The sequence below is a fragment of the Lineus longissimus genome, chromosome 3 (genome assembly GCF_910592395.1).
Source record: "Lineus longissimus chromosome 3, tnLinLong1.2, whole genome shotgun sequence".
Lineage (NCBI taxonomy): Eukaryota > Metazoa > Nemertea > Pilidiophora > Heteronemertea > Lineidae > Lineus > Lineus longissimus.
This window is the reverse complement of record NC_088310.1, coordinates 181033-197289: the sequence shown is the minus strand read 5'-3', so window position 1 is coordinate 197289 and position 16257 is coordinate 181033. Positions and strand designations below refer to the sequence as shown.

General features: G+C 41.1%; 2 protein-coding genes across 3 annotated transcripts in view; one reads left to right on the top strand and one right to left on the bottom strand.

Annotated features, from left to right (window-relative positions):
• LOC135485127 (protein stum homolog) overlaps positions 1-16257 on the top strand; it is a 31763-nt gene that overhangs the window by 7424 nt on the left and 8082 nt on the right. The gene's annotated exons all lie outside the window — the stretch shown is intronic.
• LOC135485126 (uncharacterized) lies at positions 9386-11735 on the bottom strand. Its single transcript, XM_064766877.1, has 3 exons — positions 11660-11735; positions 10599-11306; positions 9386-10313 (listed from the first exon to the last, which is right to left on the bottom strand). Exons 1-3 carry the CDS (start codon positions 11715-11717, stop codon positions 10033-10035), a joined length of 1047 nt encoding a protein of 348 aa, XP_064622947.1. The 5' UTR covers positions 11718-11735; the 3' UTR covers positions 9386-10032.

Below are 16257 nucleotides of genomic sequence, written 5' to 3'. Positions count from 1 at the left end.
ACTCGTTACAGCGGCTCATGTAATCCATTAGAGAACCTTGACGACCAGATGATCAAATATCAAGCTGACATGAAAGGCAATGATCGATTTTCAGACCTGACACCCAATTGCACTAAGAGGGCTCTCGTGTGATGCGATGTTGTGATAGTAAATGCCATCGATTGTGAAAGAGGTAATGAGCCTTTCACACTATAGTCTCGATTCTGTTGACGAATCGTATATAGAAGCTTCGATTTCGAACAGATTTCTCTCACATTCACAGTCCATTCATCGCATTAAAACTGCCACAACCTCGCTCTCATTTTCACTTATACCAATTACTTAATTTTGGCAATGTTGTCTAATTTACTACATGATATTTCACAACTATTTCTAATTATCAGTAATTACAAATAACTTATATTCAGGCGGCAGTTAACCTTTTAACCGACAATTTGTGGTCAGTGAAGATGAGTAATTCGGTTTTACTCATATTCATCAGGCCCAACACTTTTCAACCAAAAATGACCATTATTTATAGTCCTTCCTGAATATGAGTAATTCTATTTAGCTCTGTATCATTCACCTAACCTTTACCCAGGCTATACATTACTCATCCTTCAAAACTTAACACAATTTAGAGTTTTATAGCAAAGGTTGCAGTTGTTGAGAGTAAATGCCTTTTGTTCGTTTGGCGCTTGTGTGAATGACATGAAATACCCCCTTTTGCTATCGAATCAAAGAACCCAGAAAAAGGGAGCTCCTAGTTCAGTGTATAAAGGAAATCCTGCCCACGCTGTCACGGTGACATGTCATCATGCACCGGTTTATAAACTCGGCTCGGCAAGGTACACTTAATACATACATTCTGATTCAAAGCTATAGAAACAGTACCTCACAAATAGATCATCGTCGATAAGTAGAAACCCCTAGCACGCTGTTCCACATTGCAAAACTGGGAATGCCGAGATGAGCTTTGGACAAAAGCCATTATGGTAACACCTTCATCGCTGTTAGGGTCAACAATGAACTGTGCTCGTGTTGTAGATGCAGTGAGAACCACTTACCTTAGTGTCAATTTGGGAGTGGGTTATTAGTAGATTTGGTTGATTATCAATATTGTTTGTGTGTGTAGGCAAGTCCCCACAATCAACTACCTACAGATCAAGCAGTTTCCCCTCAGTTTGTGATGTTGGTCTGCATTCCTTTCTTTCACTACCTTGCACGTCAGCAACGATGTATTGCTAACACCACTCGTGAACTAGTGTACTATAATGTACCATGTGGCGTGTACAGCGAGCCTCCTGTAATGGCCAGGATATCTGCCACTAACCATTATCCCAACCATGAAGGATGACTTACCAATCTCACGCAGCTCTCCAACATTAGCCCGGTATCATGTATCGTAAATGATCATAATACATTGGCAATTTCTTCTCCATAGAGGCATGCTGATTGGGCTCAGGTGCGAGGGTGACTGGCTATTTTACATCACATTTGGGGTATGACATATATTGTGTAGAGTGGGTTTCTTTATTTCAAACAGCTTGTTCTGGTAAATCATTCTGTATTGTCCATGTATGAAAATGATGGGTACTTCATAATTCCAAAGGTAAATAATAGATTAGGACTAGATTAGTACAAGTTGTATCAACAATATCTCCTTCCTTCCCAAGGCCATTATATCATCCTCTCATAATTCGAAATTCTCATAAATTCGAAACCATATCAATTGTCGACTCCCCTGAGGTACTATCTGGAGTATGACAAGGCTAAGTGTACTCTTTCTTGTAAGTTTCCAATTACGATATCGATATAGGCTCGACTGGTTCACAACTAATATATACATGTACCAAGGTTGCTTTCATAAATAGATTTCATTTATAAATGCATGGAATGCTTCAGGCAGACATCACGCTACGACACTGGTTCAGCAGTATTACTTGTGACCAGATACATCATAAACAGACACTGAATCCGACATGCCCCAACAGCATCAACGTGTCGTCAAAATTTTCAAAGTCAAAAAAGTTTTGGGACTGATGATATTGGTGATGTTGGTTCATTTTTAGCGAAAAAAAAGTGAAAAAAAAATTTCTGCTTTGGTCGTAATGCGTTCAGCTGCGCAGCCTGTGGTTATTCAATTTCTATTGCTATTACAAGTCTCCCTTGAAGGTTTTGGAGAGGGATCTTTGCCAAGTGGATCCTTAACATTTGCATTAACCAGTTCAACAGACGAGAAGGTTCGCCAACCGAGTGTTTTGTGATTTGATGAGAAGGTTCCATGATGCTGATGGAAAACTGCGAACTAGCTGTCGTTAAAGTATCGTGTATGACTAGGATAATGATATCCATTATTCATTTCGTCCCACAGCTAGCCACGACTTCCAGACGTCATTCTACCTGATCAAGTTTTGACAATGCCCAAAACGTAATATGTGCGTACGATACAAACATCCGCAATGGTTCCGTAGTTGCTACTTGTAATGAACTGTGGCTCCATAAAGGCTGACATAATCTGTAATACCATGACATCAAGTCAACATCACCTGTACAAAATAATCAATGATGTCTTGCCTCCCGCCTGTAATCGTTATCATTATTGACTAATCATAGTCGTTAATCATAGCATCACAAGACTCTAATCACACTGAGCATCGCGATGTTCATTTGCCACGTCTACCAACCATTACTTTATGGGTTATTGCTTCCGAGCAGACTGCAGCCAATAACTGTAAGCTTGGATTTTCCTAGAAGTCTTCCCCAATGATAGAAAAGTATTGACGACATAAACCAGGACAGCAAATCGTATGTATTCCAGCCAGATTTCAAACCGTTTGATGGCCTTGTACTTCTGCACATTAAAGTTGATTCATCACATACGTCATTTATAAAACTGTGCGGTTCAGACAGCTGAATATTGTGATGGGAGAGACGTGTCAGCCATTCAAGAAAATTGTTTATGCCAGATGATATTATGTAGAAGCGGTGAAACCTCTTGGTCGAGACATATCTTGAGCTCATGCTCACAGGTACCTTCTCTATCAGTATCTTGCCTTCCAGCTTCACTCATTTCCCTGGGGAAAGCCAATCAGTGACTTGTCCTTTTCAACTGTTTAGAAAAACGTCTTGGCGACGTTGGAGATAGGCGCCTTTTCAGTGGAATGATCCTATGAACATAACGCTTTCAAGTCATGATCGACTATCGACTAAGCTACGGGCGGACACTCTTTTACAGACAGGGTGCCTTCCTTGATTAGCGTTAATATATATTCAGTGTAAGCAGTACACGCCATCAGGCAGGTCCCACATTGGCTTCTTGTCGTATTATCTCGACATCGCCATTCCCGGTCTCAGATAGCACGTTACGATGCTCACATCTCATGTATATATCTAGATTGGGTGGTTGATTTTTCTTTCTGGCTGTGGCCATGCCTCAAGCGCTAGAGCAAGTTGGTCTGTGAGAAACCTCTCGTGTGCTACAGGTGGTGAGGTGATGTGGTCTAGTAGCTCGGGTCTCTTGTCTGACGCTCAAGAGGTCATTGGCTCGAACTTCATCTTCGGCATGAGACTTTTGGCATGCAGGTCCTTAGTCTAAACGGGCCTTGCTCTACCAATTTGTACTAATGGCTATACTGATCAGATGATCGGGTCGTAGCGCGGATTGAGCAGCTCATCTGTGTAGTACAACTGAGATGATTAAGAGTGGACCAAGTTAAACGAGTTATTTTTGGCTGTAGGATGTAAAACACATAGCTTTTCGAGTATGTCCTCGAAGTCTTTCAAATATTTCTCCATATGTTTGATCGGATTGACAGGTTCTGATACTGCATACTTAAAGCAGATAACCAGTCACATCTATCCCAAGCTATACACGTCAATGAATCATCATGATCTATGTCGTCTTCATTAGATTCTCACTATGAGCATCGACTCTCTGAACTGTCAAACATTATATCATTGGGAAAACCATAGCTGGAGACCTGTCGCTCAAATTCACTAATCGTGAGAGAGACGAACCTGTGGTCTCTGGGTATTCATGTAGGCTTGCTGATCTCTTTGAATGCACGATCCCGGCCATCTCCATCGGAGACCATTAGCGTTCGTCTCGTGTCTGAAATCACAGTCCAAAGAAATGCCACTTGCTGCTTCTAGCGTGTCTTGTAGAATAGCCGCAAAAACTGGTTAGTATTCCAGTGCAATACGATGCGGCCAGGACAATAAATAAAACAATACGGCGGTGATGGAATGCCCCATGTTTTATGGTCCCAGCATACATAATACATTTTAGCTGTGATAAGGTATGGAAATCTGATGTTGACATCTCTCAAGTAATGGACGATTTATTGTTGTTTATCACGATGTTGCCGTCTCATTGGTCTCGCGTGATCTGGCGCGTTCTTGTAATGGGATTTGTGCGAATATAGACATGTATTTAGAACAATCTTATCATTCTGACAAGAGCTAACATGCTTGGAGGAGGGGGGAGGGGTGGGTCGAACTGTCTCAGAATCTGCGTGTGACCAAGCTCTCTCAGGCACAAAGCGTTTTATTTGGGAAAGGGTGATTGGAATAGAAATCCTTCACTGTTAATGTTACGAATAATGTATGTTCATTAGTAAATCTCATATGAATCGTGCTATTCTCTTTTTAAGCTAACAAACCATTATTTATGGTGAAATCAAGCAAATACACACTTTGATTATTTTGATTTCTCAATGGTATTATCTGCAATCGGAAAGGCAGAGCACGTCCCGAGTGTAGTGAAATATGGCAAACCAGGGAGTATAGATATAATGATTAGGACGTCAACTATATAGTAAGCCTCTGCCTAATGGATTTATCATATTATACGTACATGTATATCAAAGAGATAACCTGTTTTCAAAAAATCTTTAATAATGTCTACTTGTTCAGCAAAATATCAAAGAATCGAAAGTATGTGCATTCAATGTCATAAAATCATAAGGCAAAGCCAACAAAATTGGTTTAAATGTTTCTGAAATGTAATGTATTGTCTAGGAAACTTGTTGCTCGTTGTTATTTTGCTTATCATTAGATATAGCTAGCTCGTACTACAATTACGCATGTTACCGCCGCCAAGATACGCCGGCGTATAATGCTGGTCTCAAACAGTGGAAGTGATCTTTTATCGACAAGCATTTTTCATTCCAATATCATTGTGCATCTAAATGTCAGCCAAACGTGAAGCGACGACGAAGGGGATCTACTCTCATGAACATCATGATACTTGAATACCTCATTTTAAAAAGTGGTGTCTATTTCTTGTTGCACAATACGCACTTGAAGGCGAGACATTCGAAAGGTCACAATATGCACCTAATACTTCCTGCTAGTTGGTCACTGCAGACCGACATGATCACTCTATGGTACTGCTATTACTGAGATATAACTCCCGGGGTAGCCATCGCGTTTTGCTGTTGATCAAGGCACGAAGTTTCAAAACAGGGTTTGTTTTACCTGACAACTGTGTCAGTGGGTTGTCATCAAATGACAGCTGGCTGCAGGAATATTGGAATCACAAGAGAATAGATCGTTCTACAGCCTATTCATCATCATTATAAAAATGAAATTGACACGCAAAAACAATTTGATGTTATTGCGCGTCAGAATGCCTTCTTTTTGGATATCTTGAAGATTAAGGAACACAGTTGCTTTTGTAATAATTTCAAATGGGCAGAAGTATGAATAACTGGTATGCCAAGAGGAATAAGTATGGTGATAGCAAGAGAATGTTGAAGCATTGATCTTTTGGTATATCCCCTTCACGCATATCTAAGCTGGCCAACAATGCAAAAACAGAAGATTCACTTTGAACTCTAAAAATATCCTTATTTTAAAGCAACTTTTAGTCATTTTATAATCAATAAAGAAGTGTCTTCGGTTTCCCTTCAAAGATAAAAAACCCTTCTCATGATTAATGATAACATTGATTGTTGCCAGCGCCATAACCTTGGAAACTTACACTATCTCAGAATTTGATATCATTGAAATATTGGCATCGTACACCACGCATACTATCTCTATCAATAGCTAAACACTGAATGATTACAGAGATATTATAATGTGAATTTCCAGGATGTTGTTGCTCTACTAACATGGCTGAGAGATGATTAATGAGCGAGTGCACAATATTGCCACATATCAAACAGTGATAGTCTAATATTATTTGCAGACATCTACATGTATTTGTTGTCTGGGGTTCCGATCCACCGTCGTTGTGCGTATATCCATCCCTCCGCCGACAACCCCCCTGATCGGCCGTCAAAAGGGCTGTTACTTTATCGGTAGTCTCCCTGCATTCCCTTCCTATCCCAAGCGTCCTATGTCGCGACAACACTAACATTACACTCACTCGTGGTTGTCGCACGAGACATGCACTGAAAGCCATCATAATTGAAGACCAGGGGTTCAATGAGTAACGGTTCCATTGATGTTAACCTGACCCAAATGCACAGTGCATGTTGTATAGAAGAAGGTGGTACTATCAATTCAGGCCATCATTCAATTACTTTGTGTCGAGCAATTTGATTGGTCACCCGTTTATGATGGTGCGTCCGACAGATTACCTGGCGGGAGTTATCGGCGGTGAATGGAGGCGACTTTAGGACTGATATTCACCGCCGATAAGACGGCATGGGAATCATACAATGTTTTGATTATTATTTGTACGGTTTTACTGTACTAACATGGACGTAGCAATGGTTTCCAGAGGATGCTGGATTGTTTGAAGTATACGAAGGTTGTTCGGGCTCAATTTGGAAGCGACATTTTGGCTTTTGGAAATTTCTAGTTCACTTTCCCCATCATGTGGGTTGTTTGCACACAAGTTACCCATTGCCTATGTCGCTGACCTCTCTAGCAGCAGACTTGATAGTCGGATCAATAAGAATACTCATTAGATATATTTGTCAATAAGGAGGTTAAATACCTGATTATCTTGGGGAGCCTCACCAGTACGCACTATATGTGATCAACAGTGAATGTATCACACCAAACCAGGCATGACCAGAAGCAGCAGATCTGGGAATGATGCCACAATGAAATTGACAATTGGAGATGGCCAAAAAAGTGAACGCAGAAGAAAGTGAACATCATTGAGTTCGACTAAGGTAGACGCTAAAACGTCCCTACTGATTGTACCAGACAGTGATTCATTTCTTTAACCTTCAATATTTCAAATCATGAGGCAATTATCAAAGTAAATACTAGCCTTGGGAAAGTGGTTTGTCCTTCTTATCATAAAGTCTCAAACTGGCTCGGTGATGCAAGCGTAGCGTAGTTTCTAAACACCCCAAGCTGTAAGTTACTGATAGAACTATTACTTTCAGATGAGTATGCCAAAGGCTAGTCTCTGATGTCAATTAAAGAAGAACAGGCAGCTAAATTTAGAGGATAGCGATGTTGTAGGTGGTCGAGGCATTCTTCTGTGAAGAAATCGTTCTGCTTATTTGGGTGAACGACCATATCATATCATGCGAAGGCAGATAAACAACTATAGTGGAACCCCGGTGACACCACCAAATTTTTTCATCCTTCACAGTAGAATTTTTTCGCAAGGTACAAATTCTGAAAAATTTTCAAAGCCTCAAATATTTTTTTGGACTGATGATGTTTCTTCATTTTGAGCAGAAAAAAAACAAGTGAAAGCAATATTTGGACTTAAAATTGCACAATGCAAAATAAATACAGGCGCCCTTCGTGTCAGCAGTTCCTCTCACAATATAACCCTTTGCCCCCGCTCTCTCTTTGAACTCTCTACGCTATAGTATATCTTCTGCTTTAATATGTTCGCCACACCCATCCCTTTGAACTTCGATTGTCACTATATCTCTCTTCTACCACGTCACATCGATGTATGTCATCAAAGCGACAACATCTTATCCCTTTGAACTCTGCCTGCCGCAGTATTTCTCTCATTCCTACGTCTTTTCTCTCTCGTCCAGACAACCTCAACCATCCATTTTGATTTCCTTTTGCGAAGGTATCCTTCCCGTGCCACGCCACATCTTTGCATGTATTCATAGCGGCAACATCCATAAATATCGTAGCCAGCCTCAAGCTAGCATTACCTCTGCCTTCAATTGAGTTCCAGCGTCCGTATCACCACCGTGCCTTTTTAAAGAAGTGCCAAATGGTGTTGAGGCAATCGCTAAATTCCTTGCCATGTTCTTTTCAAAGGAGTTCATTAACTGAAGGACGGTTTGGGTCAAGAGATGAAACTCTGAAAAAGGCTGGGCCTCACTTCTTCACAGGATGCCTGAGCAAGTGGTAATAGAAAAACCTGACTCTTTGAGAAGCGAGTTGAGGGGTGACCACCTTCACGACGTGAATACACTGAAAACACATTTACAAATTTGTAAATGCTTAGTTTTATGTTTCCATTTCGAGCATCGCGCTGTTGAAGACGTTTCTCATACTGCACCAATCAGTGCAAATCCTGTATCGACGTCGAATTGACGGTGATCCCTGAGTGATGAAATCTTGGTTGATGAGTCGAATCCTGGACGTACAAAACGGGCCATATCTTTCGTAGGACTATGTGACTTTTGCCAATGAAGTGCTAAATGTCACTCAAAAGGTATAACAGACATACCGTAAGAAATGAGCCTTGCGGGAAATGAGATAAATTTCTAAATTGGTCATTAGCTGCGCGTAATGTGCTTTCCAGAGCAATTAATGATTTGTAATCGTCATGTGAAAGTGCATTATTTCGCTGTCTCTAAATAAGACATGCCCACGAGGAAGGGTGCAAACACTATTAAACCATCCTTCACTAATTGTCAGGTAGCAGGTTCTGTTTGCTTTTGTAGGTATTTGAAATGTCTAAATGACACTAGGATAGTCATACGAGCAGGGTATCATGTGCAAACCTCCTGAGATATGGCACTTTTCCGGCCATCACCTCTTACCCGCGTGGATGCGTCATCAGTGAGATTATTGTTTTGAGGAGTGTACCGGAGAACTAGCGACTGGTTTCTTCTTTTAATCACCAATAAGATACGTCAGAAAGGTTCAGGTCTCATGTCAATATGGCCTTATTCATGTCTTTGGCACGTGTCATTCTATCAATGAATACATCAACCTTCATTTACTTGCCCCCTATCAACGTTAAAAACCTTTATGTCACTCCATCATTAACGTATTATGCAGACCTGGATGGGTTATGTATGCAATAGACTGCTCATGTTGATATTGATAACACAAAGCCAGAAACACAAACTCCGTCACAAAGTCAGATTTTCAGACCAACGTATTCACCGAACTCAGATTGTTTAATCAAAATGTGGCTTATTGGGTTACCGTAACCTTCTCGCAAAATCAGCGACGGAAAAGCAATCAGGAAAACACATGAAACCGTTTGGCTTCAATTCATAATCGGGTACAAAAATGCTATCCTGATAACAATAAGGCATTTGTCATCATGCAACAACCATTTTCACCATGATAGGTAACTGTTGATTTAAAGCTTGGCGGTTTCTCTTTTCGAGAAGCGCTACTTAGACCTCGAGCCATCACAATCTTCAAGCAAACTAATCTATCAGTTTATGACGAGAAAATCAATAAATAAGCAGAGCAATTTGATGAATAACTAGCTTTCGCGCCGCTCGGCTGGTTTAAATTGGGATTAAAGTCTCGGCAAATGTCAAAGCATTGGGTGAGAGGATGCAGAATGCGTGGGGATAATCAGATGGAGTGACGCAAGAGGAGAGAGTTAGATGATCACAACAGGTTGTACTGGAGAGCGTGTCCTGGATGCGTGGGGATAATTAGATTATTAAATTCGCCCCTAAATGCCCGTATTCTAAAGGAACCAGCTGCCCTGCCAGAATGGAACACTTCACTTACAAGCCGAAAGTAAACAAATCTATTCCCACGAGACAACCAACGTCACACATCACCGACCTATCACGAGAGGTGTTGGGAGATAGCAGTCAACATGACCGTGGTACCAGTGATCGTTGGGCATAAGCACACTATCTTCCCTTGGCCTCTGTTAACTGAATCCTTTAGCGTCCTATCCTTCTGATCTTATGGACAGTCGCTCGCTCCGTATCCTCTTGGTTGAACCGAGTAAACCACTGAACCAGGCAAAGCAGGAAAAGTCGGCCCAGCGCTGTAAGCATGTCCACTTAACGAACACTCCTTGGTTGCCTCAGAGTATGCTACTGTGATGCAGTAGAGGTGGGACGAAGGTTTGACGGCAAGGCAGCTTCTAACGCACTCGATGCCGGACTCGATGGCTGGTTTGGTCACTGTTACTGCTGAAGAAGCAATCGTACGATCTCTGGCTTTCATTTCGAACAGTTCATCTGAAAAGAGAATATAATGTTTATCGAAAACAATATCAATTCCGAACTCAAAATAAGAAGAACGTCACGCTCCTAAACAAATCACCCTCTCATTTTTCCATGTTTTGAGAAAAACGAAAAAGGAATCCCATACTAATAAATCAATATTTCTTCATGAATATATTTGGAAACATAGTTTATATGAATACAATGAAAATGCAAATATAATGAACATGAACTGTTATTACATAACAGCCCTTCATGACTTTTAGGCAATTTTCAATAATAAGTTTGTGTGATACGTACAGTGTATAACGTCTGGTTTGCTCCACCGGACCCTGTAAATGTCCTTGCAGTAGTCTCGCATTCGATTGACATCCCTTTCAGGCAGGGAGACATTGAATAACATCAAACAGAAAATGTCTCCCACAAAATAACCATTGGCACTATCTTTGCTCCCAACGCGAATGTTCGGAACGTTGGTTATCAGCTGTGTGTTTCTGATCGGATAGCAGGTGCTCGGAGGGGCAGACAGACAAATTCTAGGAGTCTTGGCATCGAAACGGATGCTTTCGTAATTGTGTGTATGTAGTGATATTCCAATAAATGCATGCCTGTAGTCCGATTCACCGTCACGTTCTCGCAAAACAACGCTTAAGACCTCACGATTGCTTGAAGATGAGTCAGGTGCAAGTCTGATCTGTAGACCATTGCCACTATCTGGCTTCCAATGCAGCAGTGTCCCACCCTTGTTCGTGTCTGCGTTATCTTTTATGAAAGCACCAAAGGTCCATGAGCCCAAGCCAATGTCCAGGGTTGAAGTGCATGTGATGTTCATGTAAGATGTAATACGGCCACTAAATCTATACCCGGTTGTCTTGAGATAGTATGGTCCAGTTGTCAATGAGACGTCATTTCCAGCTGCGTTGTTTCCGTTTCCGCTGACGTCAGCTAGAAGGGTGTCACCTGTGAAGGGCCAGAATCCAATTGGTTTTGGATAGAAACAGTACCTGCCTGAAACGATCAAGTGTCGTTGTCAAGTGTCGTTGTCATGAATGTCACAAGTATTTTTATACGAATACTAACTTTTCTGGCCCGGGAGCGCACTCTTGTTGAACTGAGCTGCTTGGAAATCGCAAAGTTTTCTTGCGGAACGCACTTTCGGCCTGTTTGGATCTACGGCCTTCTTAAGTTCCAACATGTTCTTGGGATTGTACGCCTATTTCGGTGCTTAATCAATCGCATACATGAATATTCGGTCACTTTGAAGATAAAAGGTATAATATAGAGCAATACTAGTAATGAACGACATAAACGAAAGATTGAAACGTCACACTATCAGCACTGATCATTGATGATAAACCTACCTTCAACACTTTGATGTCCCATCACAGCGAGAAGTGCCAGCAGAGCTGAAACGTCCATTGTAAGCGATAAGATATTTCTCTACTCCTCCAAGTTTAAACATCGAATTGATGAAATAAACCCGTCGAGTCCAATTTAAAGTCCCAGCGTACCATGGAAACCAAATATCAAACAACGGATTTAATGATAAATAATTTAGTGACAGTCCATATTTCTGGGAAAAAAATGCATGTTGTTTAATTTTCAGATGTTACATTAGTACGACATACATTTAATTTAAACCTAATTCACAGTACAAACTATAGATTACTTTATTGCAGTAACTGGGGAGGTAATATTTCGAACATCAAAGTCAAATTTAACATTTTACCGAGATAAACCCAAAAAGTGAAAAAAAATATTTGGACTCAGAAATATTTTCATCCTTCAGCCACTTTTACAACATACACATGTCACTTTCGCAGAAACGAAAGGGACTGACAATGGCGAGTCGCCTGGAAACGTGATGGCAAAAAGTCAGGCAAACCGTGTCAATGCCGAATGCTTACCATTCAAGTAGTGATTACTCCAGATGTTATTCTGACCATTATTCACTGTCGATCGACAGTACGGTCGTAATTTCCTTCACGCTAGATTGAAGTTTGTTGTTCAGGAAATTAAGGTATTTGGCTCGCAATTGGTTTCGATATTCAATAATGTGGCAGATGACTTGGATCAATCGTGTCAATAGGTCAAGTCCATGAGGTGCTAAATGATATTTTGGCTACAGACAAAATCCGTTTTCATAAACATGTCGTAAAAGTAATCAATTGCGGAGCGCACATGGTCACGATGTTCTTTTGTAACCTACCCAAGTCTCTTCAACCACAGCACCACTTCAATGAAAGCTTTCGTCAAAGTGTCTTGTATAGAAAGACTCTGATATTAGTCATAATCATTGTTTAAACATTCAGCACTGAATCGTTGCGCTTCTAGTGAGGGAATTCGTCACCTCTGGTGACATGACGCGGCCAGCCATCCAAACCATGCTTAGCTTTTTCAGTATACCGATTGTCATGGGCCCAGTTGCACAACATTCGATGTTTGCAGGAGCGACCCATGATCCACAAAGGCGCAACATATCTTATTCCAGTAACGTATGCCCTACTCGTAGAGAAAGAACAAAACATCAAACCTTTTTTCAATGCTATGTTGTTCAGAGAGTCGTTACAGGCTGGGGTGTAAGCCATAGATGAACTATACCGTCAGCGGAACTCACCAGCACCAGGTGATAGCTAGTTTATGTAGCATGTTTGGCTCTATTAATGGACGGAATGAATACACTTGAGCGAGTCTACTTTGCCCGGCCTGTCTGTGGATGGTCATCACTTGTACTAAAGCAGGTACGGCAAGTTCACAAATCGTGGCGACAACTCGGTCGACTACAATTGGGTCTGCTCAAGGGAGATGACACCAGTTAGGTGATTAAGCCAGCATACAGTCGTCTTGTCGGGGCGAACACAAAATGCTTGGAGCTGACAAGTGGAATACTTGGGTGGACACCAAGTTATTTTAGACAGCCAGTTCTGTTCTCAGAAATAGGGCGTAGTCATAAACTCAGTTCGAGTACCCTGGTCACTAAATACACTTGATACGTAAAAGAGGTTTACCGACAACATATCAAACATGTACTTTAGAATCCGTCACCGTGGAAACGGGACAGTTATATTTACAAATACTTCGGATTGGATGATAATTCTATTCCACCGAGATCGGCAGATAGCAATTTCTTCGTACATGTATCTATTATCGGGTGGCTATTACGACAACCTGACTGTATATTGTAGGAAGATGCTTGAATCAAGATTATCGTCTCATGTCCTGGTAAGTGGCCTTGGTAAGGACATTCCATTTGGCGTTAACTAGCATTTTGAGATGTCCGAGTATGTTTGTAAATGTATGTCTAGATAAAAACGATCGTCGGAGTCTCATCCTTTGCGATTGGGGGTAACCTCGGCAGGCAAAACTGGATTCCTCTCACACTAATCGAACGTATTGCTGTTAATGACCTTTTTGAGGGCCTTATAGCTTAGCCCTGGCTACGATCATGACGATCACCAATCATATGCCATCAAATATTGTTCGTATAAGATATAATTCAAACTAACTCTGAAAAACTTCCTCCTTCTGGCCTCGCCCACTTCCTTGAGAAGCAAATCTGATGTCACTTAGCAGCTATTAGCTGGCAGTATTGGAGCAGGTGTCCTAGGGTCTCATCACTGTTTACAGCTGATCGAAAACAGTGGACACTAGAAATTACTATACAGCCTTACAAATAACATATCATTTCAACCAGCAGAGATGTGGTTTGAAAAAGCCAATACGCACCAGACCATACATTCACCTGGTGACTCCCATTATCAAATGACAACTTGCCCTTCGTCAGTATTGACAGGGATTCTTTATGTAGCCTGGCCTAACTGCTCCCTGGAGAATCCTAATCACACCATTATTTTTATTTTTCTGAGCAGCGTCCCGGATCAACTGGAGATAGGCAATTCTCATTTTAGGATGGTATCACAAGATATCACATAAAACCAAACGGCGTAGTGTATTTATGAGCTTAATAGCAAAAGTTCCTGATGAGCGGCGCCCGAAATAGATCACGGTGCATCTATTTGTTTTGAAGTGTAAACTTCTCTTCTTGGTTCTTCTGATGACAGACCACATCTGCTTTACACGCCAGTAGGTCTACCATCACTCGTCTCCTCTTCCCATCAAAACACTACTGCCTTAGCGGTGGCACTAGTTAACACTCAGTTGGACTCAATAGTATCCCTAAGAAGCTACATGTTCACGTGGACGACATATAACCCCGTACCAACCCTGTTTGTCCATCAGTGGGATCGGCTAGTGTATGACTGATTGCCCTCGTAATCCCCCGACTCGACAGAAGAATTCCTATTGTTATTCTCTGGCATATACAAATCGCCGCCCGCCAAAGACAATCATGTCAAAAGGGTCTCGGCCAATCAAGTATTCGTGTTTCTCATCGGTTCCCTTCTTCGGATGATCAGTATTCCTGTATTCATTACTTTGTGGGGCGGAAGCCGAAAGTTACTCAACAACAGTCGACGAGAAATCGTGAACAAACCCAAAGAATTGAGATATTTGCTTCTAATCCTCCCTTATCATCTGCACGCTTCGTACATTTTACGCCTCAGTATAGATATTTTTTTGTTACGTTCATAATTTAAGAAATAATAGTATAAAAGAAATGCAGCTCACACAACATGCCTTGCAGTACAGTCACGGCTGTCTGTCCAAGCAAGTTCTTATACGTATTCTGCAGTCTGAAACCAGCTGCATCAAATAATCACAGTTGCCCTGCGATAATTCTATCACGCACGATCTACATTATCTAAGATGGTAGTCAGGCTATCCTCGAGATGATCTATCGCGTTCCCTGGCCATCAATTACCACCAACATGATAGGTGTACCCTAATGAACATGGTCATTAAGTGCCAGGTAAAGCCATGAATGTATCTTGCTAGCGAAATCAATTTGATATGACATTCAAGGTTCACACCAAACCTTGAAGCATAACAGGTAATGTTCTGAACACTCATTATAGCACAATTAGCATGGCTATCCATGTCATGGAACTCACGATGAAATGTCTACTTACCAGCAGTGCTTAAAAGTACAATTTAAAAGCTCTTTGTTTTCTCTGTCAATGGGATTATTGACGTCAGGTTATGTAGATCTATAACTAGATGCTCATTGCCTTGCATCGGATGAGGCATCGCTGAACCAAGCTACATGGGAAAGTAATAAAAGTGTTGAATAGAAGTGATGAGAGAGAAATAGGTCAAACGTTATGAAGGTATTGAGATGACCATTCGTTGGAAAACTGCCGAAGAGCACCCACTGAAGATTGGTTAATCGATTCAGGGATGCATTTTCCTTGGTTTAATCAACTTGAACAATCAAGGTCAATCTTTTCCAGTCATTAAGAGCAACCAAAACTCATGTTAGACCTGACAGTAACATGAGGGAACAGGGACATTTTAACAAACACTGTCCATCTCAATCTCTTAAAGGATACGGTGACATGATCCCTTCCCATTAACTGAAGCCGATGACATAAATAAGAGTCGAATGCATTCCAATACGAGAACCTCTCGTCTACGAGGAGAACACCAATACGCTCAAGCTGTGCACAACTGAGCTTGTAATGCTTTTCAAAAACTGCCCGTTATCATCGCTCTCTACTCAATTCATTCTGAAGAGAAATCCATGAGATCTACCTGGTAAAGCGTTCATGGCAACTAACGATGGTATTCAAGGTAGCAGTTTTAGAAGCAATGTTTAACGATAAAACACGGAATCCATAACTGTAGGTGCGTCAGATCAATATCAGCACATTTGTTGCGGGTAAGGGTAAGGGTGAGCAGAAAAAAAACCCAGTGAAAAAAAAATTGGACTTAGAAGTTTTTTCAACTTTCAGTCAGTTCAAAATTTTGCAAAATTTTCAAAGTCAAAAAAGTTTTGGGACTGATGATGTTGGTTCATTTTGAGCAGAATACAAAAAAACCAGTGAAAAAATTTTTTGGACTT

What these genes read in the sequence shown, in the direction of transcription:
- LOC135485126 (XM_064766877.1), bottom strand. Translation starts at nt 11,717, where the DNA reads ATGGACGTTTCAGCTCTGCTGGCACTTCTCGCTGTGATGGGACATCAA. An exon ending in GGGACATCAAAGTGTTGAAG is followed by an intron (nt 11,307 to 11,659) that starts GTAGGTTTATCA and finishes TGATCGTTTCAG; the next exon opens with GCAGGTACTGTTTCTATCCA. An exon ending in CAAACCAGACGTTATACACT is followed by an intron (nt 10,314 to 10,598) that starts GTACGTATCACA and finishes TTCTCTTTTCAG; the next exon opens with ATGAACTGTTCGAAATGAAA.